The 23,456-nt window shown below is 57.1% G+C and overlaps 8 protein-coding genes across 8 annotated transcripts; 5 read left to right on the top strand and 3 right to left on the bottom strand.

Annotated features, from left to right (window-relative positions):
- Positions 1-583: 583 nt before the first annotated feature.
- Positions 584-4,027, top strand: E0L32_009596 (uncharacterized protein; the record flags this gene model as incomplete). The annotated part of the gene is made up of 1 exon (XM_031144579.1): positions 584-4,027. The coding sequence occupies one exon, from the start codon at positions 584-586 to the stop codon at positions 4,025-4,027; it is 3,444 nt and encodes a 1,147-aa protein (XP_030990603.1).
- Positions 4,028-6,943: 2,916 nt separating this feature from the next.
- E0L32_009595 (uncharacterized protein) lies at positions 6,944-9,454 on the top strand (the record flags this gene model as incomplete). Its single annotated transcript, XM_031144578.1, has 3 exons — positions 6,944-7,256; positions 7,316-8,905; positions 9,006-9,454. The coding sequence occupies 3 exons, from the start codon at positions 6,944-6,946 to the stop codon at positions 9,452-9,454; spliced, it is 2,352 nt and encodes a 783-aa protein (XP_030990602.1).
- Positions 9,455-10,353: 899 nt separating this feature from the next.
- E0L32_009594 (uncharacterized protein) lies at positions 10,354-11,345 on the top strand (the record flags this gene model as incomplete). The annotated part of the gene is made up of 2 exons (XM_031144576.1): positions 10,354-11,061; positions 11,151-11,345. The coding sequence occupies 2 exons, from the start codon at positions 10,354-10,356 to the stop codon at positions 11,343-11,345; spliced, it is 903 nt and encodes a 300-aa protein (XP_030990601.1).
- Positions 11,346-11,619: 274 nt separating this feature from the next.
- E0L32_009593 (uncharacterized protein) lies at positions 11,620-12,210 on the bottom strand (the record flags this gene model as incomplete). The annotated part of the gene is made up of 1 exon (XM_031144575.1): positions 11,620-12,210. The coding sequence occupies one exon, from the start codon at positions 12,208-12,210 to the stop codon at positions 11,620-11,622; it is 591 nt and encodes a 196-aa protein (XP_030990600.1).
- Positions 12,211-14,969: 2,759 nt separating this feature from the next.
- E0L32_009592 (uncharacterized protein) lies at positions 14,970-17,342 on the top strand (the record flags this gene model as incomplete). The annotated part of the gene is made up of 4 exons (XM_031144574.1): positions 14,970-15,092; positions 15,748-15,843; positions 15,906-15,982; positions 16,052-17,342. 4 exons carry the CDS (start codon positions 14,970-14,972, stop codon positions 17,340-17,342), a joined length of 1,587 nt encoding a protein of 528 aa, XP_030990599.1.
- A 978-nt stretch (positions 17,343-18,320) lies between these two features.
- E0L32_009591 (uncharacterized protein) lies at positions 18,321-19,700 on the bottom strand (the record flags this gene model as incomplete). Its single annotated transcript, XM_031144573.1, has 1 exon — positions 18,321-19,700. The coding sequence occupies one exon, from the start codon at positions 19,698-19,700 to the stop codon at positions 18,321-18,323; it is 1,380 nt and encodes a 459-aa protein (XP_030990598.1).
- A 1,295-nt stretch (positions 19,701-20,995) lies between these two features.
- E0L32_009590 (uncharacterized protein) lies at positions 20,996-22,495 on the top strand (the record flags this gene model as incomplete). The annotated part of the gene is made up of 1 exon (XM_031144572.1): positions 20,996-22,495. One exon carries the CDS (start codon positions 20,996-20,998, stop codon positions 22,493-22,495), a length of 1,500 nt encoding a protein of 499 aa, XP_030990597.1.
- A 306-nt stretch (positions 22,496-22,801) lies between these two features.
- On the bottom strand, positions 22,802-23,386 carry E0L32_009589 (uncharacterized protein; the record flags this gene model as incomplete). The annotated part of the gene is made up of 1 exon (XM_031144571.1): positions 22,802-23,386. One exon carries the CDS (start codon positions 23,384-23,386, stop codon positions 22,802-22,804), a length of 585 nt encoding a protein of 194 aa, XP_030990596.1.
- Between the last annotated feature and the right edge of the window lie 70 nt (positions 23,387-23,456).

The raw sequence follows: 23,456 nt of genomic DNA, 5'->3' as shown, positions 1-23,456 counted from the left end.
TCCAGACAGTTGCTGATGAAAAAGCACCCCAAAGCTGTCTGAAAAAGGACCCTTGCAAGCTGTCCGGAGGACTCCACAACTTTAGGCTCGTCTCCGCCCTGCTGCTCTGCCCACACATCCCTGCCACTGCCCAGGTCCGACCATTCAGTGTCACCCAAATCTCTAAGCGCTGTCGCTTGGTGACTACTTTGTAGCGCGAGGCAGCGCCTTCTTCCCAATCCCTCCCACCTTCTTCAACTTTCTATATCCTACAATTCTCGCAACAGTCCTGGGAGAAACCAACCTGGACCTTCCCTCAGGTTGCCATTCTATCACGTCTATTCTGTTGGAGCGCAAGAGGCGACAACCCCGTCTCCATTGTGTCTCCCTCCGGGCCATCTGGTGTGCGATCGCAAAGGAAACGCCGCAGCCTGTTCCCCCGCGCTGAGTTGATCTCGCACCGTACCGATTCCAGGAACATGAGCCCAGTCTAGTCAACCAGCTTGGACAGCTGAGTCTACACCGATCGTTCCGGTGCCTCAACTTGCGTGTCGAATAAGTACCATTGATCGCCCCAGCCCACACCTCACCTGCCCTGTCCGCCATGTCCTCTCTTTACACACAATACCACCCCTCCCAGTTGCTGGACGAGTCTCTGAAGGGCCGGATGCATGACCCCCGCAACAACTCTGCCAGCAATCTTCAACAGCAATTCCATCCCAACACACCTGCTGAGTCTCACCATCTCTCACCCTTCTCGTCAACCACTCAGACCCAAAGCAGCTCGGCTTCGCCTGCCTTCAACGGGGCAACTCCAGACGAGTCGGACTCAACACTTAGTCTCCACTATCAGTCCAGTGACATCGGCGACGACGATCCCTTTTTCGGCGTAGACTTCAGCAACGCCGACGTCGGTACGCCCTCATTCCTGAGCAACGAACACTCGCCAGCAGACTATGCTGGCGATCCATTCTCTCAATCAGATGTCCCGCAGAACCCCGCCAATGTTGATGCCCAGACTTATCCTCTGAGCCCCAGCCAGACTGCTTCCATCCATACTTCGTCGCCGCCAACTGAAGGCAAAGATTCGAGGGGCACGTTTCCGAACGTTCTTCCTCAGTCTATCTCCCCTCAAGAATTGACAAAGGCCCCAAAGCAAGACTGCATACCGCTCAAGCTACAGACTACCTCTATCACACCCGATACGTCTGGAAGCAATCCATCAAGTGACGAGGGTCTCGTGCCGCCGGCCTCGGCCGCAGCTATGCGGAGCCCTCGCCTTACAGTGTCGATGTGGGGGGATGCTGCTGGGCCTATCGAGGAAATCGCTCCCGCCTTTCACTCGGATGGTGGCAGCCCGACCACTGTTCGAGCTGGTTATAGCCTCGACAACAGTACAGTCCCTTCAGATGTTCAGGGCTATGCACAGGGCCACGCTGCCCGAGATGCAGACGGCCAGTGGAAGCGGCATGCAGCCAGTGGCCCTCGAGGGCTTGATCCGGCCAGTCGTCCCACAAGAGAGGTGGCCAGCGCCAATGAACTAGATGCAAATCGCAAATCTCAAGAGCGAAACCAGGACGTCACCGATTGGCTATCCCGCTCTGAGGAAGCAGAAATGCCCCAAGATGAAAGCTTTGTGCAAAGTGAAGGGCAGCCTAAGGCCGAAGGCGTCCCTGACCGGGAAATTGCAACGGGCGACCAGACTGAAAATGTGCCTCAGCCAGGACGGACTTACTATCTTGAGCAAGGCGGTCAACTGACTGAGGAGGATATGGAGATCATGCGTGGAGCCTGCAGTTGGACTGATTCACCGACTCTGTTCCACATCCAACGCCCGGACACGGCTCGTCGCCAGCCGCAGACTGCTGCCGAGGCAATGAGAAGATTTGAGAAGATGTGCCGTGATAACGACTCTATCTTGTCAAGAGCTGCAACATGGGGCACTCGGCGTCGCAGCCTTCCAAGTATCCCTGATTATGAAGGGATCACGAGCGGTAACTTTCTCAAGAAGCTGTCCATCAGTCGTAATGACGCACCGCGGCGACCAAGCGTCTTGCAGGGGATACGTTCTCTTATGCGCAAGCCAAGCGTCAGTCAGTTGCGCAAGCGTCGAGCAGGTGTCGAGGAGGATGAGAGCTCCAGCGGTCCCGACTCGGCTGGCGAGCGTCGTGAAAGCAAAGACAGCCTCGCCCCTCCAGGTCACACCACGAGCTGGAGCAAGAAGCAACAACCGCCGAGTATCAATACGGCATTGTTGTCCATGAGCCAGCAAGTGGCATCCATTGGCACGACACACGCACGCAATGGGTCGATCAGTACTACTCCGCCGGTGACTTCTCCTCCAGTCACATCTCCAAAGAGCCCGTTCTTGAGAGTTGCAAACATCCGGCGCCCGCGAAGCAAGTCGGATCTACCCACCAGTCATTCCAACCTGGTTGACATGTGGAAGAAATCAGGCGGGCCTCCAGTTGCTCAATTGGCAAAGACAAGCACTATGCCTGAGGTAGACGATGACGATGATGAGGATGAGGATGGCTTTGATGATTCAGAGATGAAGTCTGAGTCTATCGAGCTGATTGACGATATCACCCCAAACCTGGAAGGGTTCCGCCAACACATTCTTAAGTGCAACCCAAGGCTCAAGGACATGAACAAATTTCTCGTGGAGCGAATCATGTACCAACAGCAGCAGCGGTATAAGCTCTTGTGCGGGGCCCGTGTCAAGCATCTTGGGCATGTTCAGAACAAGACCTGCCCCTGTGGTCCCTCCTTGTGCATCGACCTGGGAGGCTCTGCTAATCGGCTTGTCAATAAGAACGAGACTCGCGGCATCGATCCATTGGATGGCTCTGATGACGACAACTCTCCGCTGGATGGCGCTATTGCTCAAGAGAGCTTCCCAGCAAACATCCCCATGCCGCCGACCGCGGCGCTGCCTGCTGAATTCGAGTGCCAACTGTGCTTCCAAGCAAAGAAGTTCCAGAAGCCGTCGGACTGGACCAAGCACGTCCACGAAGACGTGCAGCCTTTCACTTGCACCTGGGAGAAGTGCCGAGAAAATAAGATCTTCAAGCGCAAGGCCGACTGGGTGCGCCACGAGAACGAAGGGCATCGGCATCTCGAATGGTGGACTTGTGACGTTGAGGACTGTCGGCATGTCTGCTACCGACGCGACAATTTCCTCCAGCACCTCGTCCGTGAGCACAAGTTCCCGGAGCCCAAGGTCAAGACGAAGGCAGCGATCAAGCGTGCTGGCGGGAATGACCCAACCTGGATCAAGGTTGAGAGTTGCCACCAGGAGACCAGGACGTTGCCCCAGGAAGAGGCCTGCCGCTTCTGTGGCAGTACCTTTACTACCTGGAAGAAGTTGACTGTGCATCTGGCCAAGCACATGGAACAGCTCAGCCTGCCAATACTCCGGCTTGTCTCCCGTAAGGAGCTTGATGCAGACACCCTCATCAGCCCAGTCCAGGAACCGCCACCACGCAACTTCATGGTGACTCCCGTCAAGACGGAGCCGCCTCCTTTCCCAAGCACCAGTCCTTCGGCGTTCGCCCAACCAATCAACAATGCCATGCACCAACCCTACCACGGCGCGCCCAACGCCAATTACATGTTTCCTGTGCAACAGCCGATCGCCTATACCCAGCCCTTCTACCCTAACCAATTCGATGGTCTCCCGCATACTATGCCGAACATCGACACATCTATGGGCGCTGGCCACCCTGTGAACCCGGGCTTCCCCGATCAGCAAGCCTTCGCTGGCATGACGGGTATCCCAGTTACCACTGGTTCCTACATGGGCGGTGATGCCTCGCGCTATATGCCCATGGCACCCAATGTTGAACCATTCCCGGAGATGCCCATGAACAACGCCCTTGGGCTCCAGAATCCGTCTCACCAGATGCAATACAACAACATGATGGATCCGGGCGGTGCTGGTTTGGACCAGCACTATATGGCTCAGACCGGCTCAACCTCCCCTTTCTCTCATCATTCTCACTCTCCCCATCAAGGTCAAGGCGGTTCGCAATTCTACTCACAATAAGCGCGCAATGCTGTCAATGAACCTCTCATACCGATTCAACATTTCTGCTTCCTAGCAGCTGAACATTCTACGCTGCGACCTTCATGTATATATTTCTGGTCTCAGGATACCCTTGGCTTATTTTCTTTGGTTTCCTTGCTCCTGGTGTGATGGCTCCAGTCCGCACATTTTCTTTTTTTCTTCTCTCAACCGAGACTTACAACACACCATGACGTCTTTCAGGATTGTGGAGCTCTTCCACTGTTCCTAGGCACATTTATGAGTATATGAACGGAGAAATGTACATGAACCGCTTTCACCCCCAAAGAATGGGTCGGTGAAGGACGATGAAAAGGCGGAGCGAGCTTTTCTATTCTATTCGGTGATCTAGCCAGTTCCTCAATATAGACCTCATCATGATTCGTGCGAGCCTTCCATTGAAAAGCCTTCCTCACCGTTGAACTAGATTGGCCTCTGTCGGGACACGTCCCAAATCCATCCCATGAATATGCTAGCACTGGCAATCTTAACTTACGGGTCTGCAACTATGCTGTCGGCTCATGCCTAGGCTTTTATGGGCCGCTACTTGCGTTGGATTGTTGCGATGCATTGATGCACTGGCAAGGATGGGCAGGGGCTCTTGCAAGGGTCTACGTACGAGAGGTCGCAGTGAGCACGGCATGGATCCTGGGCGATGATCAGGTCAAGGTCGATATTGAAGGAGATCAGTCATGGGCAGAGATGGGAAGGAAACGGCTCATTTCTGTTCTCGGCTTGGACGGATCATAGCCTTTTGCTTCTCGAGGACAGCTGAGATGGGACAAGAGAGCTGGTCACGGACGATAAGCTGAACTCGATCAAGAGGTGCTTGAGTAAGATTTACGATGTTGATAGGCGACCCGCTGGACACTCCAACCGCCGGGCTTGCTCCTAGCCTCCTGCTGAGCAAAGCCTCCTCATCCATCCCGGTGCGGATGACGATGGCATGTGGTCGTTGCTCGTTAGGTGGTAGCAACAAGAGGCGCACATCGCTCAGATCTTTTACGGACCTAACAAAGCCTATTTCTGGCTTGTATGCCAAGCACGGATCACAGTCAGTCCTAGCAGTCGTTGCCTCCGGCCAGAATGAAGCCAAATAGTCGGGTCAATTATGCCCTATAGCCTGGAGATCATCTCCCTTCGGCATCTCCCTGGATAACCATCATAAACCTCGGATGTTATTGCGGTCAGACCCTGAACGAAAGCGTCGCGGAACCTAGTCGCAAAGAATGAGAGTTGCCGTCCGTTGCAAATATATCAAGCTTCTTGACTGTCTTCTCTGGCTTCGACGATGTCTAATAAGCGCTACCGAGAAACATGTCTCTTTTGCTTCGGCGCCAAAAAAGCGTCCTTTCTAAAGTATTGTATTGCTCTTGATGGCTTCTTTTACGAATTTTGGCTTCCGCGCTTGCAACGGCAACGATGGTGGTTTCAAAAATAGCTAGGGGAGGTCGATCACCCCTGGTCCGGTCCACGCCCGTTCTGGCAACCCTGGTCTTCAGCCGCTGACTTGCAGAGGTGTTCCCGTAGCCAATGGTTCCTTGGCCACCCAGCCTGAACGACTGGAATGCGGTCCTGATGGTGGGGGGGACCCAGAGGCCTGGGGGGTGGTTGTCGAGGGAGGGTGTGGGACGCCATAGGCTCAGCCTCCATCTTCTGGCAGCGAAGGCGTTTCAGATGCGCCAGTAGCTGCGTCGGAGCGACACACCCATGGATCGTTTCGATAAGCTCTCTGCCGTTGACAACCACATGTCCATTCCACACTCCCCAGGCCTCCTGCGTGATGGCCACCACTACCTCGTATGTGCAGCGGCCGGTCGCCGCCGATGCGCACATGTAGCCTTTCTCCAGGCCACATGATAAGACCGGACTATGGAGTAGTGAGGTTTGTCAAAGCATGTCAGACCAGGGGCTGGCTGGAGATAGACCCCGGCATGCGCCAATCAAGGGGCCGATGCTCTCGCAAAGGGAGAACCTCCTCCACGGTAGGTGCATCTGCTCTGGGAACCCCGGCTTGGCTCGTGTCGCATCTTGTCGACCTCCCTGGGCCCCGGCTCGCCCATCTCTCTGGGTGGAGAGGCGCAGAGGGGAGGAAGAAGAAAGTTCTTTGGATCTGGCGTTGCGGTGGTGCGGGCTGGTTGCTCTTGATCGACCGCTACGTTCTTCAACGGGGCCACACCATCGGGGAGGGAGGCGTATCATCACATTCCAGTCCTCTACTCTGTTTCATCTATGCGCTGGTCGTCTCTTCTCTTCTTATGATCCTGGCCTATTTTCGTTCAGAGCCAAGTTCTCTTGCTACCTACCATTTACAGGCCTACCCCCTGGTCGCCTTTTCACTTCTCTCTTTCCCCTTCTCTTTCCCCCCCCCCATCTCCCGTGATCGTGAGATCTCTCTTCAACTCCAACACATCTCTAAGAGGACGAGAGTGAGAGCACCGCAGAAGCAGCATCGTCTCTTCCCACCAAGGGCAACTTGTTGCCTCTTTTCCATTCGTTCCAGGTTGATCCTCGGCCATTTTACTTTCTTTACGAACCAGCACAGCCCTGTTTACTTCCCTTCTTTTTCGCTAGTTTTGTTTGCCTTCTCTGTTGTATGTCGACCGGTCTCGAGAATTTCTTTGTTCTTCCCCGCCCCAAAACGCCACCACGACACCACCAGGTCTCAGCCGCAGGCCTCCAGAACAGGTTGCGGCTTGCATACGCAGAGCTCGAGGGGAATATTAGACGAGAGTCAGCCGTGGAACAGGCTTTCCAGTGAAATAGGTTCAGAAGGTGCCGTTTGTCTATCACCGAATATCACCAGGATCGACACTCCGACATAGACGGTGACCGATTTATTTCGACTCTTTTCTTACTCGCAAAACGCTGTACCAAGAAGTTTCAAGATTGGAGGAAATGACCCGGCAGTCTGGGTTCCTGAGAAGGGCTTTGCTGGTGGCAGTAGCCTGTGCAGGTGTGGTTAGGGCGGTTGATATCCTCCAGACGACGGGCTTCAGCAGCTGTGGAAAGAATGCCGAGATCCAGGTCAAGAAGGTCGATATCAAGTACAACAATGACAACAAGACGGTGAGCTTCGACGTTGCTGGGTTCAGCACCAAGGTCCAGAATGTCACGGCCATCCTGAACGTCACGGCGTACGGCAACCAGGTCTACTCCAACACCTTTGACCCCTGCAAGTCCGACACATTTGTCCAGCAACTTTGCCCAGGTATGATCACTTCAAAAGAGGTGCTGTCGTTCAACAGAGCTTGGCTAACAGGAGGATAGTTCCTGCGAGCAACTTCAGCGCTCGAGGCACGCAAGCAATCCCTGCCAAGTTTGCTGACCTCGTCCCCGCAATTGCCTTCCAGATTCCTGATATTGCGGCCATGGCAACCTTGCAGCTCATCTCCAAGGACTCCGGTGATAACGTAGCCTGCATTCAGTCCACGGTCTCGAACGGCAAGACCATCAGCGTCCCCGCCGTCTCGTATATCGCGGCCGGTGTTGCAGGCGCTGCCCTGGTTATGAGCGGTGTCACAGCAGTCGGCGCTGCCGTTGCCGGTGGTACTGGTGCGCTGGGCGGTAGCTCCGCAGCCGGCGGACTGGGTACGGTCAGCCCCAGCTTCATCGAGGTCTTCACATGGTTCCAGGGCATGGCCATGAACGGCATGCTGTCGGTCAACTACCCGTCGGTGTATCGGAGCTTCACCAAGAACTTCGCCTTCTCGACCGGTCTCATCCCCTGGACCCAGCTCCAGGTCGCGATCGACGACTTCCGCGCTTCCACTGGAGGTAACCTGACGAACGACAATGTTCAGTTTCTCCGCAATGCCACCCTTGTCTTCCCTGACGGCTCCTCGAGCACACCCGACAGCAGCATCATCAAGGCCAAGCGTGCGTTTCACATGTTTGAGATGCTGGCCAAGCGGCAAATCGTGACCAGCACCGACGGCTCAGACTCGTCCAACTCGACCAACCCCGAGAGCACAGTCGACAGCATCCGCACTGCCGTCAGCGGCATCCAGGCCTACGTCAACGAGCTCAGCATCCCGTCCAGCAACACCTTCATGACCGTGCTGCTCGTTGTCGCCATCGTGATTGCCGCCATTGCCGTCGGCATCCTGCTGCTCAAGGTCATCCTCGAGGCGTGGGCGCTGTTCGGCAACTTCCCCAAGTCGCTGGCCGGTTTCCGCAAGCACTACTGGGGCTCCATCGCCCGGGCCATCACGTCGCTGATCCTGCTGCTGTACGGCATCTGGGTGCTCTACTGCATCTTCCAGTTCACCCACGGCGACAGCTGGGCGGCCAAGACGCTCGCGGGCATCACGCTGGGTATCTTCACCGCCATCCTCGTCTTCTTCTCCTTCAAGATCTGGTACACGGCGCGCAAGCTGAAGCTGAGGGAGGGCGACGCGAGCGGCCTGTACGAGGACAAGAGCATCTGGGTCAAGTACAGCCTCTTCTACGAGTCGTACCGCAAGAACTACTGGTGGATCTTCGTGCCGACCATCGTCTACATGTTCGCCAAGGGCGTGGCGCTCGCCGTCGGCGACGGCCACGGCATGGTGCAGACGATCGCGCTGCTCATCATCGAGGGCCTCATGTTCGTCATGCTGCTGTGGAGCAGGCCCTACGAGCGCAAGTCGGGCAACGTCATCAACATCGTCATCCAGGTCGTGCGCGTGCTGTCGGTCGTCTGCATCCTCGTCTTCGTCGAGGAGTTTGGCATCAAGCAGACGACGCAGACGGTCACGGGCGTCGTGCTCATCGCCGTCCAGTCGACGCTGACGGGCGTGCTGGCCATCCTCATCGCGTGGAACGCCATCAACGCCTGCTGCAAGGAGAACCCGCACCGCAAGCGCAGGAAGGAGATGGGTAAGTTCTTTTCTGTTTTTGGTTCTCTCGATATCATCCCAAGTATACACACTACCCCTTGCATCACACAAACTAACCACATTTTTATCACGCAAAACAGAGAAGCGCCGCGAGACGGACAACCTCACGCCCCTGGACGCGCGCAACTCGCTCCTCCTCGACCGGCCCTCGGAGAAGACGACGCTGTTCTCCATCGCCAACACGCCCGACGAGAAGGCCAGCCTCGTGCGCGAGGCCTCGCCGGACCGGTACCTCGGCGCCGCCGAGCCCGCCAACCCCTACAGCAGGCCCGCCACCGCCAGCACGGCCTACCGGCCGCTGACGCCCGTCGGCGGCGACAGGCCCGGCGACGCGCTGATCGCCAACGCCGCGGCCCCCGGCCGGCAGCCCACGCTGCCCAACGTCGGCGGCGGCATGCCCGGTGCTGGCGGGTATGGCCACCAGCGGTCCGGCAGCGGGTACTCGCAGCGCAGCTACCAGAGCTACCACATGCCTGGCGCGTACAACAATGGCGGATACCGGGCGCCGCCGTCGAGAGGAGGGTATTAATTATGGCCTATGATGATTACCGACCGGGGTTGTACTTGTACTCTCTTTTTGTTTTCCATTGCGTGCGAGTGCCTTTTCTCAAATTTGAACTGCATCAGCGTCAAAGAGTGGCGGAAGGGCTGGGTTGCCTTGCCGGTAAATAGTACCGTGGTACCGTGGATGACGGAGAGTCCCATGAGGACCAAAGAAAGCCTCTCCTAGGGCTGCTTATTTTCTCTTTTATAATTAGCTAAATACCCTCCTTATGTTGGATCATAGTGATGTCTCATATTCTGATCATGATTTTATGAAGGTGGATCAAATAGTCCTGTCAGGGATGGAAGGATGGAGGAATATAGTGATATCTATAAGAAAGCGAGGAAGGAAAGTGTCCTTATTAGGTAGTACTTGATGTGTAAGACTATTCCTCACTTTCATATCTATCTATCTAGGTGGTTGATTCTTGGTCTACCTGTTGGCTTGTACCTATAAAAGTGAGGAATAGTCTTATGCAATTCTACAGATTCTTTTCAACTCGAAGTGCTTGGTGTAAAGATGATTAGGACGAAGTTTTGTCTCTGCATATACCCACAAAGAGGGGTCTAAGACAGAAGAAGAATATTCATAGAGAGAGAGTATAAACCTTGATTATTCTGTATTTTATTCATGGAGTGAAAGAATTCACAAGTCTTACTTGACAGTGATCTCTCGTGTGAGCCAGCCTGACAGCTGTCACTAGGTATTTGGAGCTAGTGTGGAGTCTGCAAGGTCTTTTCCTTCCCACGCACCATTCTACTGCACCTGCCAGCGTACAACATCTCAACTCTGCACACATGTGGTGTCGATTGCTCGCAAACACCAAACATAGAAGAGGGATACATCTGTAACTCGTCGAGTCCGCCAGACTGCGCTACCCCCAAATGGCTTCATATATGGGCTCGGGTACGGCGCGCCTGGTCACATCCGCTGAGGCACGCGCTGCCGCCGGCGAAGCTCCAGCTACGATCCGCATCCGCAACCTCCAGTCCGTCGTCTGCGTCGGCACCGATGCGTGGGGCCGGCATGGCCGTACGCAGCCCATCCTGGTCTCGGCCGAGGTCGGCCTCAAGCAGACGTTCGGTGCGGCTGCAAATTCCGACAGCGTCTCGGCTGACACGGTCCACTACGGCACCCTCACCAAGGCGATCCTGGGCTTCCTCGAAGAGAAGTGCGGACCAAATGTGCCACCCAACCCGACAGCTGTGTGGACACTGAAGTGTGCCTTGGAGGGTCTCTGGGCCCGTCTCACGGGTCTGTGTATCTTCGAAATCCTTCTAGGCGGTTACCCCAACCGTTCCCAGCCGCCCGTTCTCAATGCGACCCAGTTGAGGTCGCTGGCCATTACTTTCCACCTGCCAAAGGCATCGCTAGCCGGTGATGGCGTGAGCCTCACAGCAATGTGTGTGTATGGGAATCGTGCCGGGGTTTACAGTATGAGCCTGTGTTTGCACAACCTACGACAGCGGACGCTCATTGGCGTCAACCCCAACGAGAGACTGGCGAAGCAGGTTGTTGGCACGACGGTCGAGATTGACAAGTATACCTTGTTTGAAGACGAATACACAACCCTGGAAAACTTGGTCGTTGAGGTGTGTGAATCTACTTCTATTCTGTCGGATGGCCTGCATTCCCTTCCCTACTATCTGTCTGCGTCAAATACTGAGTCATTATTCTATAGACGATAGAGCCAACCGCCTTTGAGACCCTGGAGGCACTGGCCACGCATACGGCCAAGGCTGTCCTCGCGGGCTTCAAGGGCCCTACAGGTGCCGATGCTTGGCGAGTCAAGATCCAGATGGAGAAGCCGACTGCCATTACCTTCGCGGACTGCCCTGTCATTGAGGTCGTTGCTGGTCCGGAAGATCTTGCATAAACAGGCACGGTATGCAGTGGATAGAGAGCCGCAAAGCCGCCTTTCCGAGGTTTGCGGCAGTGTAGTACTGCGTTTGGTGGTAACCTCCTGGTGGGATATCATACGTCCCCTAGCCCCTGTCGCTTGACCCTTTCACTCAACGGGATATCACCATGTGTCAACGTATTGACGAGCTCTGGGTCTGGGTCATAGAGCATGACGTGGAAATGTTCTACCGCCTGTATCGACTTGAGGGAAGCCCAATTCTTGAACCAAAGATACTGCCATATCACCGTCAGCAACCAGACTCGAGCATCAAAAACTGACAAAGCAAGCACTGGCCTACCCGATCTCGAGGCATATTCTGCCCAAACGTCTTGACCACAAACTCTTCAATCTCCGCCCTCGCCGCGTCCGTCAGGTCCCCTGTGATCGGGTCCTCCTCGAACGGAAACTTGGTCCACACGACCAGGTGCACGACCCTGTCGTCCACGCCGTACGGCCAGTCGTTCCACAGGATCTTGACGTCGTCCTCGGGGAACTCGAACGGCCGGCCCCGAGCCACGATGGGCGGCTCCCACCGCAGGCGCTGCGACAGGACGAAGGCCATGACGCTGCCGTGCTGCCGCGCGATCTTGCGGTTGTAGGCCAGGTAGAGGCGCAGCACGGAGGGCACGCGCCGCAGCAGGTCGAGCCGGTTGGTCTCGATCTTGCGCCGCAGGACGGCCCACGAGTCCGGGCGGAAGTCGGCGTCCCGGGTGCCGACGATGCCGCGGTCCTTGTCGCTGAGGTCGCGGAGGAAGTCCGGGCACTCGGCCTCGCGCTCCGAGGGCGGCACGTTGACCTGCCAGTAGGGCAGGTCGCCGTCGGGGGACGTGCTGCCCATTTGTGTGTGTGCCTGCCGGTTCAGCTTTGTTCACGCCCGGAGGTTTGTGATGTGTGCTTTGTCCCGCAGCTGGCTTGCTACTTATCCAGGGCGCATGGAGATATAATACGAGGTGGTTTGCCTTTGGTGGTGGGGTTGGCGGCGGAGTTGTACAACTACTTGTAGATGAGATAGAAAGGGTCCCGACACTAGGCGATATCGAGAAACTCCGCCCAGAACGTAGGAAGGGAAGCTCTTCGCGAAATGATCACAGGCATGAAAAAAGGTCACACAATTGAGTCCAACACCCCCGTCTAGAGGCATTGTCGGGAGACGTGATTATCCCATTACTGGATTAGAAGATCGAAAGGCTGACTCGCCCTCGTAAGTTGTGAACGTGGGTTTAGCACGTTAGCAACGTCTTAGTGCAACTGCATGTCTGACACACTGTCGAGTAGTGTCAACGCAACTGACAGTGTAAGGAGGACTGGCGAGTCGGCATGACTGCCCAATTGTATAATATCGAGCTGGCAGACTGTCTCGTATTGGAGATAATTGGCGCTTTTATTGCCAACATTCACCACTCATATTGCCTCCAGCGGGCTGGCTGGTACCCACACCTTTCAAGGTTGACGGTGATGGACCTTATCGTGAGCCTCCAAAGCCCCACGTGGACTGCCGAGTCTCCAGTTGCGTTCAGGGGCTTGTTCCCGGCCGATGGGACATTCATTTCACGTTGCCGAATCTTACTTGGAAAAGCGATATGAGAATGGAGATGAGGCATGGGAAATACCGGGCTGGACTGTGGCGTGCGTCCTGCAGCCAGCACCTCGGCGACAGGTTACGCAACGCCCACTGACAGGGTTTGATATCGGGTTGGGAATAAGGAAGGGACTCTGTCCAGGTCGGTCTGCCCGAGCAAGGCACAAGGCACAGAGCCTGTCTGTTGCGCGCACTGGCACCTCGAGACGATGTTCAGGTACCTAAATAGTTTTGAGTCGGCCAATACTACAGAGACCGAATCTGCAACAAAATGCATCAACTGCTGTGTCTAGCTCCCGCCGGGGCTGACGGCTAGTGCGGTATGGGTCACCTTAGGGACGCCAGGACAACCGCTTCCTTGACCCAGCATCGTGCCCGGGGAGGAGTGATAGCGGGCCAGGTACCGGGCCTGTTTCATTCCAGTGAAGTGAATGCCTGGCGGTGGCTGGAGCGGAGGACGAAGAACAGCCGTCCCTGCCGAACGACATGCGATTGTACAAAGTGTATTGGTTCTTCTGCCAATTGTGCATGAGACAGAAAATGATCCAGGGTGTGGGATGGCAGAGAAAAGAGACTGTCTTGTCGGCGTATTTCTCGGTGTTTGCGCCCGCGCATGGCTGCAGCCAGCTGTGATCGTCGAAAACTGTTTATCCTGGGGGGGAAATGTGTCAACAGGAAGACTTTTTTTTCCGTTGGGCTGATGGCAAAGCATTGGCAAACAAGCAGTTGGGAAAGGCGAGCCGCCTAGCCAGTGCGCCTCACACACCTCCCACACCCAGCTGAAGCAACCACCGGCCATTCAGGTGTTTCCATGACATCTGTCACCCTCACGCCCTCACGGGGGCGGTGGCGATCTGCATCGACCCCGCGGTCTTGTCTCTGCCTGTCCAGGCAAAGAGTAGTGCTGCACATCACTAGGCGGCGACTGGCAGGTCCAGGAGCACTAGCACCGGGCGTGCGAGTAAGGCCAAAGACAAGACGCTCGACACATAGTCTACCTAGTGCATGATGATGAGCGGTGATGCCACGACGGTGACGAGACATGGCCGCTCCGCTGCTGCACATGGTGGTGTGGTGGGGATGTCTACCTAGGTAATTCAACCACTGGCCGGAGCGTTACTGGCGGCGGGCAATTGGGCGGACATCACAGCTGGAGCAGTGGAGCTCGCTGGTCTGTCAAGTCTGTGAACCGCAAACACCTGCAAGACAGTCAGTCATCTATTATTACCGCAGCCAACTTTTCGATTCGATGTTCCCAACAATGCGACACCCGCCACAGCCAACGCCCCGCCAGAGTGCACCAAGCAATGAAGAAGTGACCAGCGTGTACCTTTGCCGCTAACAATTTATCCCGCAGCACGAGAATGAAGCTCAAGATCACCCCGGTACTGTCTCTCCACAGCAATCTCGACTGTATTGTTGGTAGAATACCAGTTTGATGTCTTCCACCCTTCGAGCCTGAGCTGCCCGACTGACTTTTGTATTATCCTGCAACTGAAGCTGCAACAGAGTTGGAGCAGGAGAGATTCGCCATGTGAGTGACAGCATTCTCGTAGAGTTTGACTCGGGGGGACCGCCGCCTTGGATCGACGCCAAAAGGCCTGGGCTCGCCGCCATGTGATTGCTAGCGGCCAGGTAGCGACAAGTGTCCCTGGTGTGGGATCCATCCATGGGTAGGACCATCACTGATGCTTGCTGGTTGCCAGCTTGGCTCCATTACGTCAACCCGCTGATTCGAGACCGCCAAACAGAAAGCTTGCAAATTTCCTCCTTTGAGAGCGAGCACTGAGCTTCAAAAGAGCTTCCCCGCCATCCCCCATAATAACACCACTACTACTGCCTACTACTTGTACTATCCTTCCTCCTCCCATCCTCCAGTCTTCTGACTTTTGCCCCTGACATACAAACATCTCCAGTGCGACGAACAGAATCTCGCTTTCGTTCTTTCGCTTTCTTATCTTCTCTGCAGAGGGATCCTTTTCCACCAGGTCGAATAGAGAGATTGCACAGCACACATCATGGCCCAGGCAATCAAGAGCGCCGTGCCTTCGCACCTCAAGGCCGCTCTCGGCGGTGGCAGCGACAAGCAGGACGACACCGAGTTCTCCCAGAGGCACCACGGCAAGACCCGATCCCACATGGTGAGTTTCATGAATTGATACCCAGACGTTCTTGTTTTATTGCAATTGCGCCTATCCGACGAGAGCCAGGCTGGCTGCCTCCTGTTGCTGTTCCACGTTCTCGCCGTGGACCTCCTTTCCCCATATCACATGAACCAAGACACCTACCTACCTGGATGGCAACGCGACGATGGTTATGGCCAGACGCTGCAGGCATTGGGCAGCCTCGGCCCTCTCTGTCTCTCTCTCGGCAATCCTACCATGCGCTCAACAGGGGAAAAGGGGCTCCGTGGTTTCTGGCATCAACTCTTCTGCGGCTGGCTACCCTCCTTGCTCCAACCCTTCAATTGGATCCTTTGGGCAGCATCGACCTGGTGAAGCTTTGTCGCCATGCACGAAGAAGAATAAGCCCTTTGGGACCACAGAGGAACAGTCTTTTTCCTTTTTGCGCAATCCAAGAGCGACCATGGTTTAAAGTCGGCTTTCTCTCTTGAGAGTCGCCGGCGCGGCCTGGGCTGGCTAGCAGATTGAGGAAAGAGCGAGAATTGCACCGGCACGGAGCCTCGCAACCATGGCGGCCGGCCCCGCTCGTCACAGCATATCACCACCGTTTTGGCATAGCAGTGCTACGTATGGAGTTATGAAGTACGTGTGTGTGCTAATAGGAAGATACCAGGCCTTCGAGAACACCTCCACAAACATTGCTGCCGCCCAGATGCGCAATGCGCTGACCCAGCTCGCCGAGACCGTCGAGGACGGCAAGCAGAAGAAGGTATGCTGGTGTTGTCACTTGTCCGCCTCTCGAGATGACGATCGTACTAACGCTCTAAACAGCTCTTCGAGACCGAGATGGACAACTTCTTTGCCCTCTTCCGCCGGTATCTGAACGACAAGGCTAAGGGCAATGCTGTGTATGAGACCACGCCCGTTCCCAGCATACTCGCCACAGTATAGATGTAGCTGACAATTGCCTCCGACAGTGATTGGGACCGTATTGCGCCGCCCGCCCAGGGCCAGGTTGTCGACTACGAAGACCTTGCCAACTCAGAGTCCGTCAACTTCCTCAACAAGCTTGCCGTCCTCAAGCTCAACGGCGGTCTTGGTACCTCCATGGGCTGCGTCGGTCCCAAGTCCGTTATCGAGGTCCGTGACGGCATGTCCTTCCTGGATCTGTCTGTCCGGCAGGTCGAGTACCTCAACCGCACCTACGGCACCAACGTCCCCTTCCTCCTCATGAACTCCTTCAACACCGATGACGATACCGCGTCCATCATCAAGAAGTACGAGGGCCACAACGTCGACATTCTCAGCTTCAAGCAGTCCCGTTACCCCAGGATCTTCAAGGACAGCTTGCTGCCCGTCCCCAAGTCCTTCGGCCACTCACAAGAGGCCTGGTATCCTCCCGGTCACGGTGACGTTTTCGAGTCTCTCTACAACTCGGGTATTCTCGACAAGCTGATCGAGCGCGGCATCGAGATCATCTTCCTCTCCAACGTCGACAACCTGGGCGCCGTTGTGGACCTGCGCATCCTCCAGCACATGGTTGAGACCAACGCCGAGTACATCATGGAGTTGACCAACAAGACCAAGGCCGATGTCAAGGGCGGTACCATCATCGACTACGAGGGCTCGGTCCGCCTGCTCGAGATTGCGCAGGTGCCCAAGGAGCACGTCAACGAGTTCAAGTCGATCAAGAAGTTCAAGTACTTCAACACCAACAACATCTGGATGAACGTCAACGCCATTAAGCGTGTCGTCGAGAATAACGAGCTCGAGATGGAGATCATCCCCAACGGCAAGACCATCCCCGGCGACAAGAAGGGCGAGTCGGACATCTCCATCATCCAGCTCGAGACGGCCGTCGGCGCCGCCATCCGCCACTTCCGCAACGCGCACGGCGTCAACGTGCCCCGCCGGCGCTTCCTGCCCGTCAAGACGTGCTCGGACCTGATGCTCGTCAAGTCGGACCTGTACACGGTCAAGCACGGCCAGCTGCAGATGAGCGCCAACCGCTTCGGCGACGCGCCCCTCATCAAGCTGGGCACCGACTTCAAGAAGGTCTCGGACTTCCAGAAGCGCATCCCCTCCATCCCCAAGATCATCGAGCTCGACCACCTGACCATCACGGGCGCCGTCAACCTGGGCCGCGGCGTCACCCTCAAGGGCACCGTCATCATCGTCGCCACCGAGGGCAGCACGATCGACGTCCCGCCCGGATCCATCCTCGAGAACGTGGTTGTCCAGGGTAGTCTGCGTCTGCTCGAGCATTAAGAGACTTGTCTGTTTTCTACTACGCGGGGACAAATGTCATGAGAGGTTGGGGTTGAAGAAAACAACAACAACAAAGGAATAATGTTTGGTGAGAGTGGCAGGGGGGAGAGAGACAGCTAGATGTACGAGAAACTGTGGGAGTGAAAGCGTGGGGGATATGGATTCGTCGGCCTCTTTAAATATGTACATGGGCGCGAGAGACAGAAAGAGAGAGAGAGAGAGAGACGATGTTGAGATTATCTTTTCAATGTCGGGGATGATGATGCATCCGCCACTACTCGAGCAAACGAGCAAAATTTTAATCCACGTCGTCAAGATTTTGATGGCTTCCTTCTTCAAATGCTGCATAAATGTATATCTTTTTTTTTTTTATTCTTTGTTACGCGAAGGTTGGGTATTGTATTACACAAGCTAGACTACCTGCATGGATGTGACCTTGTTGTGCCTGCTGGTAATGTTGACACGGCCACTGACTGTAGACTGTAGACTGTAGGTGCTGGCCCTTTTGTATGGGGGGGGGGGGGGATACATATATCTCTATTGATGCCATGGGCTCCCAAGGAGTCCTGGCGCCGCGGGGGGACGCCGCGTAGAGGCTGGCCGTCATGCTGCTTGTAACTAGCCAGAAGTGGAAGGCGGGACTGTCGGCGTTCGTGCGCCGTCGTCGCTTCCGCCTTTCTTCTGACCCTGCCGCCCCTTGCCTGCGGGAAGCTGCTGCGGCGCCCGGCGCGGAGGCGGCCTACCCCCGGCGCGCACGTGGATCGTCTTACCGCACCTGCCACCGAGGACGGCCGCGGTGGTACCATCGTGGCCACCGCCGTTGTTGTTGTTGCTGTCATTGTAATGATCCATAGTGCTGCTGCTACCGCTGCCGGCGCTGATGGTGCTGCTGCTGCTGTTGTTGTTGCTGCCACTGCCTGCGTCGCCATCGCCGACGTGGGTGCCAGACGACGAGCCGCCGATGAGCGGGGGCGCGCTCTACTTGCCCTTCTTCATCTTCTCGGTGCACACGGGGCAGAACCAGGTGCCGTTGGGCTCGCTCTTGAGCCCGACGCAGGACCAGTGGAACCACTCGTACGGGCAGTCGTCGTTGTCGCAGGCCACCATGTCGCCAAAGCTGACGTTCTGGCAGATGCAGTACTTCTTGTCGTCGCCCGCCTCGTCCTCGTCCACCTCCATCGCGTCGTCGTCGGCGTTGTCGCCGTCCTTGTGGTGCGCGGCCGCGCGGGCCTTCTTGCGCTCGGCCGCCGTGGGCGGGTGGTGCGGGGGTGCCTCCTTTTGCTGCGACGAGCGGGCTGCGGGGGTGCCGCGGCGGGACGACACCTCGGAGCCGCTGCCGGTGTCGGCGTCCGAGAGCTCCGAGTCGGCTGTCGACGAGGGGCTGTTCTTGCTCGGCCGCTTCACGCGCGACAGGTTCGACTTGTTGCCGGGCCCGGCGCCGGGCGTGCCCTTCTTGCGGATGCCGGCGGTGGGCGTCCCGGCCTTGCGACCTGGTCCTGCCGCCGTGGTCTTGACGCTGGCGCGTGGGCCTGCGCTACCTGCCCGCTGAACTCCTGCCGCCGTGCTCGCCTTGGGTGTTCCGGGACCCAGGGAGGAGTGCCTCGCCAGCCCGCTCGACGTCGTGGGCGCGTTGCCCAAGCCGCTGTTGACGCGGGGACCTCGCTTGGGGTTTCCCGAGGGACCAGCGGAGCCCTCCCTTGCTTGCCTGTTCAGGATCATGCTGGCAGCCGGCGTGGCGGGCGCCGATGCTGCGTGTGTCTGTTGCGCTTGCGTACTTCGTACTTGAGGATTGGCTGCTCGGACGGCGGACGGGGTTGCCGAGTTGAGGATCGGGTTGAGCGGCGTCGGAAGGGGATGGGCGGCGGGATTGATGGAGCGCGCCGAAGGGGCGGTGTTGTTCGCAGCGCTGGGACGGAGGAGAGAGGGTACTTCGTCTGGGTCTGTGAAACCAGGCTCGCCCCTGTCGTACAGCATCTTGATCTGCATGTCGAGCTGGCGCAGGTGCTTGTCGTAGATGGCCGACATCTTCTGGGTCAGGACGATCTTCTCGTTGGAGAGCTGCTCGGCCATGGTGTAGTTGGTGGAGATGGCGGCGCGCAGGCTGTCCTCGCGCGGGTTCTTCTCGTGGCTGCCGTTGGCCTTGATCCATTTCTGGATGCGCGCGTCGCGTTCCTCGATCGTCTTGATGCAGTCATTGTACTGGCGGTCCTTCTCGGCGATCTCGTCCTGGATGAAGCGGATCTCCTCGGGCAGGTTGGCAACGCGATGCGTCCAGTCGTCCAGGATCATGGACGGGTCCAGGTTCTCGACCGGCGGCATGTTTTTGACGAAGTCGATGGACAAGTCGTCTCTAGGCATCGTGTCAACAGCAAGCTCATAATAGGAGCTGGTGGCTGATGCAGGTTATGTATGGGGTAGAGTTGAAGATGGTGAAGAGAGTCAACAGACACATGCCTAACCCGCACGTGGGAGAAGGAAGCTATCTATGTGTAATAGTAGTAGTGGGTTGACGTGACGTGCCCGTGGCTCGATTTCCTCCAATTTTTTTCGCGGCTCGCAGCGGCAAGAGACGATGGAAAAGAACACAGGGGTCTTGCATATAAAATTGGAGTGGCTCACCAGCGATGCTGACGCTATGTGCTAGGCGCAGTGTGGACAAGGCACGGCCCAGAAAAAAACCAGGCGCACCGGCTGGGCAGTGACCAAGCCGCGAGCAGAGAATACCCGGGGTCCCGGCTCCGCAGGAATGACACAGGACAGGATTTGATGTGCGGGGAGAGAGTCCAGTCGGCTGAAACAGAAGGTCGTACGTAGTGAGAGCCCAGCTCTAGGGACACGAGGAAGGAGATGACCGAGGGGCCGGCTCTGACGGGCAACGAAGACTTGATGGCTAGAGGGAGTCGTCGGTTGCGTCAGCCGATGAACCTCTGGCCCAGGTCGCAGAAAAAAAAAGGTGGAGAGGGAAGGCGGAGAGAATGATAAGACCAGCCCGGCAGACACGAGTCGAGATGATGGAATGTCCAGTCGTGAAGGATAACCTTAGAACAGGAGCGAAGAAGGACTTGCCCTGGAGGATTGTCCCGCTCCCCGTGATCAAGTCGGCAGGAGTCCCTTACTGCGCTTGTGGCGTTGTGACAAATCACACGAGGCAGAAGAGGCAGCGGGTTGTTGGCCGAAGTTGATAAGACGCTTCGACCAGACAGAAAGAAGACTCTAGACGGAAGTTTGGCTTCAGCCTTGACCACACACACACACACACACCCACAGCGTTGACAGCCGCCCACTGACCAATCGAGCGCGAGGCTGGAGCAGGGAGTCCCCACAGGAACCTGCGCACTGCTGCTAATGCCAATTCGGCCTAGTGTGGCAACCAACCGCTTAGTCGATTCCATGTCACTCGAGCTTTCAAGATGTTCGTTCCCTTTTCTGGAATCTCATTTTCATCTCAACTGTCTTCTGCATCTAATCTCGGAATCAAACCAATTATCTTGGAGCACAGACGCGTTACACTACTTGCATCGTGTTAAGGGCCCAGAATACCGATACTGCATCCTTATTAAGAGGTACTCCCGGCCTGAACCGTCTTAAATTCTTAGACCACCATCATCACAAGGGCTGGACGCGTGCCCTGACGCCGCTCGCCGGCAAGCATCATGGAGCCAGACCCCAGCAATCCTTACCGCTACCGGGTGCCTCGGCCGAACTACCTGCCTCACAACTTCGAGGCCGACTACCCTGTCGTCAAGGAGCACCATGTGTCCCTGGGTGTGGCCCCCGAGGCGGAAAACGCTGCTTTCTTCAAGAAGATGAAGCGTCAAGCCGAGATCAGCAACATCACCAGGCCAAAGGGCTACAACGTCTCCTTCCACTACCAGCCCGAGATGGAGAAGCACCACTTCGGCCAGACGCATCCTATGAAGCCCTGGCGCCTGACCCTGACCAAGAGCTTGGTCATGTCCTACGGCATGAACTTTGCCATGGACAACTACACGCCGCGCGCCGCCACATACGAGGAGCTACGGGACTTCCACACCCAGGACTACCTAGACTTCCTTGCCACCGTCGCGCCGGAGCCCGTCCCGAGGGACCTTGACAACCATAACCCGGATCTCAAGTTCAACTTGGGAGGCTCCGACTGCCCGCTGTTCGAGGGCCTGTTTGACTACTGCTCCATGTCCGGCGGCGTATCCCTCGACGCCGCGCGCAAGATCTGCAACAAGGAGTCGGACATCGCCATCGCCTGGGGAGGCGGCCTGCACCACGCAAAAAAGTCGGAGGCCTCGGGCTTCTGCTACATCAACGACATCGTCCTCGCCATCCTGCAGCTGCTGAGGCACCACCCCCGCGTCCTCTACATCGACATCGACGTCCACCACGGCGACGGCGTCGAGGAGGCCTTCTTCTCTACCGACCGCGTCATGACCTGCTCCTTCCACAAGTACGACCCGCTCAACTTCTTCCCGGGGACGGGCGGCCTGGACGACAACGGCCCCAAGAACGAGCACAACCCGGGCGCCCACCACGCCATCAACGTGCCGCTCAACGACGGCATCACCGACGAGCAGTACGCCTGGCTCTTCCAGAGCGTCATCGGCAAGATCGTCGAGAAGTTCCGCCCCACGGCCATCTGCCTGCAGTGCGGCGCCGACTCGCTCGCCGGCGACCGCATCGGCCGCTTCAACCTGCAGGTGCAGGGCCACGGCGCCTGCGTCGAGTACGTCAAGGGCCTGGGCCTGCCCATGATCATCTTCGGCGGCGGCGGGTACACGCCGCGCAACGTGGCGCGCGCCTGGGCGTACGAGACGGCCGTCGCCATCGGCTGCCAGGGCCGGATCGACCCCGTCATCCCGCAGCACACCGTCTGGCGCGAGCACTTCCGGCAGGAGTCGCTGCTGCCGTCGCTGGAGCAGATCGTTGGGGAGCCGCGCCAGAACCGCAACACCCAGAAGCGTCTGCAGGACGTCATCCAGCACGTGCACGAGCAGCTGCGCTTCGTCAACCAGGCCCCCAGCACGCAGTACCAGGTCATCCCGCCCGACCTGGGCGGCGTCCGGCGCGACGTCGAGCAGGCCATCCAGGAGGAGAGGCGGGAGAAGAACGACGCGGCGAGGAGGATACAGGAGGAGGGCGTCGGCGTGGCTATGGAGTATTAAAAAGGGGTGGGGGGGGGAAACCGGTAACGGGAGGCCATCATCCCATCATGAAATACGGAATCTGATTATACGACGTCACGATGAATCTGTGGGGGGCTTGCGATGAAAGAATCGATACGGGGACGGATACGAAAAGAACTACTGGAAAATATCGCAAGCACTTTCCGCTATGGCCTTTTGCTAATGCAGAGAAATGCAAGAGAAGAAAGCAACTCTGAACGCTCATCAGACGCAATACATGCTTGATGCTATCCCCTCCGCCCAAAACAAAACAAGAAATAGCTTCCCGAGCATCGCGAGCTTTCATCATTCTCCACCCCGGATGGCAAAAGCGTGCTCCGCCTCGCGCTCCAGCAGCGCCCGCCGGATGGCCCTGCTCCGGATGCCCACGTACATGACCAGCACGACGCCCACCGCGAGCCCGACGGCCATGAGGCCGACGTTGACCGGCCTCGGGTCGCCGCGGAAGGTCTCGTGGAACAAAAAGTCGAGGCCCGACTGCGAGAAGTTGAGCAGGCCCGACAGGCAGATGATGGTGCCGTAGACGGTGCCGAAGGTGCGGAAGCCGAAGACCTTGGCGGTGTAGTCGGACACGGCGGTGTAGTAGAAGGGGCGGTAGAGCACGAAGAGCGCGACGTTGGCGTAGGCGGCCCACATGTAGGGCAGGACGCCGAGGACGCCGATGGCGGTGGCGACGGTGACGAGCGTGCAGAGGACGGCCAGGGTGGAGAAGCGGTCGAGGACGGTGCCGATGAAGGGGATGGAGAGGATGCCGCCCAGCGGCAGGGCGAGGTCGAAGAAGTTGTTGATCCGGATGGCCTTGGCGCGGGAGTGGAAGATGGCCTCGTACTGCGGGCGGATGGTGGCGACGAAGTAGTTGATGCGGGTCATTTGCACGACTTTATAGGGAAAAGGGAAAAAAAGTTAGCAAGGGGGGGGGGGGGGGGGGGGGGGGGGGGAA

This window comes from Thyridium curvatum (assembly GCF_004353045.1).
Source record: "Thyridium curvatum strain D216 chromosome Unknown NODE_71_length_214541_cov_85.463701, whole genome shotgun sequence".
NCBI lineage: Eukaryota > Fungi > Ascomycota > Sordariomycetes > Thyridiales > Thyridiaceae > Thyridium > Thyridium curvatum.
Note: the sequence above shows the minus strand (reverse complement) of the source record. Positions and strands in the feature narration are given on the sequence as shown.